This window comes from Chaetura pelagica, unplaced genomic scaffold (assembly GCF_000747805.2).
Source record: "Chaetura pelagica isolate M959 unplaced genomic scaffold, ChaPel_1.0 scaffold213, whole genome shotgun sequence".
Classification (NCBI taxonomy): domain Eukaryota; kingdom Metazoa; phylum Chordata; class Aves; order Apodiformes; family Apodidae; genus Chaetura; species Chaetura pelagica.
The window spans coordinates 1,455,114-1,456,886 of NW_009952597.1; the positions used below are offsets into that span (position 1 = coordinate 1,455,114).

Here is a 1,773-nt window from a genome sequence, read left to right on the forward strand (position 1 = left end):
CTCCTCCCGCTGCCCCACCAGACTCAGCAAAACCGAAAACCAGCTCCTCCAGCCGCGGTTTCCTCCCTGGGACCGGGAGGAGCCCCCGGCGCTCAGCTCCTGCCAAGGCTTGGTTATCTCCTCCAAGGATGTTTCCTAACTCCTTGGCGCCTCGGGGCTGGTCGGGGAGATAACGGAGCAGCTTCGGGTCCCGTTCCTGCGCGGTCTGGCCCTCTGCAAATGCCCCTTTTCCTCCCTCGAGAGCCGCTGTGTGAAGCAGCGGGGCAGCCACGGCCCTTCTGGGGCTGTTCCCTGCTGGGAAAGGAGCTGCCGAGCTCCCCGTGGGTCAGCCCGTGGCTCCTACTCCAGGCCTCGTCCCACGGGATGTCAGCAGGGAACTGGCTGTGAACCCACTGCTGGGGAAACGGGGCGTAAACCACTGCAGGGAGCGATGGGCGCCCTGAGGGGGATGAGCAGCCCTGGCAGGGGTTTCTCTGTGTGCAGAAGGCAGGTGATGGAGCTCCACGGATTTTTTTTTCACCAGCCCAGAGACAGAGGTTTGCTGGGAGGGACTTTTTTCTTTCCCCTGTACTGTTTTGAGCTGCCAAAAAAAATGGGAAGTGTTCAGAGAGTTCCCAAAATAGCCTAGAGGCAAGCTCTGAGTAATCCCTGTCTGACACGCCCTGGTGAGGTAAACTGCCATTACCTTGGCCAGATGGTCGAGGGGCAGCACTGCTGCTCCAAGCCCTTCCTGGTCCCACTGCACCAGAGCAGGGTTGCAGGAATCTGCTCCATCCTGTGGCACTGGAGTGGTCAGTGGGAGCTGGTGGGAGTGGGGTGAGCTCAGCCAGGGGAAAGGATTAGTCACCAGTGCTGAGAACATGTAGGATGGGATGGATTGGCATGGGAAGGGATGGGACAGGATGGAGATGCTCCCATGGGACTTTGGCTCTTCCTAAAGAGACAGGGAAGGACCAAGTGGATCTAGCCCCGTGGGGCTGTTGGAAGCAGCTGGAGGGAGGAGGTGCTGCCCATGGAGGGCACTCTGGGATGTGTGTGGGGCTGGCAGACAGGTCCCCATGTGCTTGGCTGGCTCCTGCCCACCAGGCTTCAGCTGGCTGGGCTGGGATGACAGCACAGTTTGGAAGTGCCTGGAAGTGGTCCCTGCTTTTCATCTGGCTATGGGACACCCACCCCCATCTCACCTGCTGAGCTGGACCTGTCAGGGCACCCTTCCCCTTGCTTGGGCACACTCTGAGCTCTGAAATCCTCAGGGAAAGCCCTTCCCTGGCAGAGAGGAGATGCGGTGGGGGCTTATCCCGGTGGCAGGGAAGGCTCAGTGGGGCTGGGAGAGGGGGGTCCTGCTGGGGTCTTGTCCCCGTGGCCAGAGCAGCATCTCCTGACGGCCCCGGGTGTCTCACCACATCCCCAGCCTGTGAGCCATGGCCTACCACAGCTTCCTGCTGGAGCCCATCAGCTGTCACGCCTGGAACAAGGACCGGACCCGTAAGTACAGCCAAGGTGCCCCGTCTCGAAGTCCCCAGGGACAGCCCGGAGTACCCACCGTCCCACCTTAACCTCCCCGGGGTGCGTGACGGCCCCGAGACGGGGCAGAGCTGAACTGGGGCTGGGGAAGCAGGTCCTGCCACAGCTTTTTGGGGCTGGGACAGCCCGTCTCGGTCTCCTCCTGCATCCCTCTGGTCCCGGGGATCCCAGCGCAGCGTCCCGGGCTCCGCGGCAGCCGCTGCGGGAAGGGCGGGGAGAGCCGCGCGGGGGAGCGGGGCGCGGGGGCGC

The 1,773-nt window shown here is 63.1% G+C and overlaps 1 protein-coding gene across 1 annotated transcript in view; it reads left to right on the forward strand.

Annotated features, from left to right (window-relative positions):
- Nucleotides 1–1,378: 1,378 nt before the first annotated feature.
- ARPC1B (actin related protein 2/3 complex, subunit 1B, 41kDa) overlaps nucleotides 1,379–1,773 on the forward strand; it is a 3,971-nt gene continuing 3,576 nt past the window's right edge. Inside the window, exon 1 of the mRNA XM_009993697.1 lies at nucleotides 1,379–1,485. Within this exon, the coding sequence (XP_009991999.1) occupies nucleotides 1,422–1,485 (64 nt within the window). The 5' untranslated portion in view covers nucleotides 1,379–1,421. The remainder of the gene's footprint in view (nucleotides 1,486–1,773) is intronic.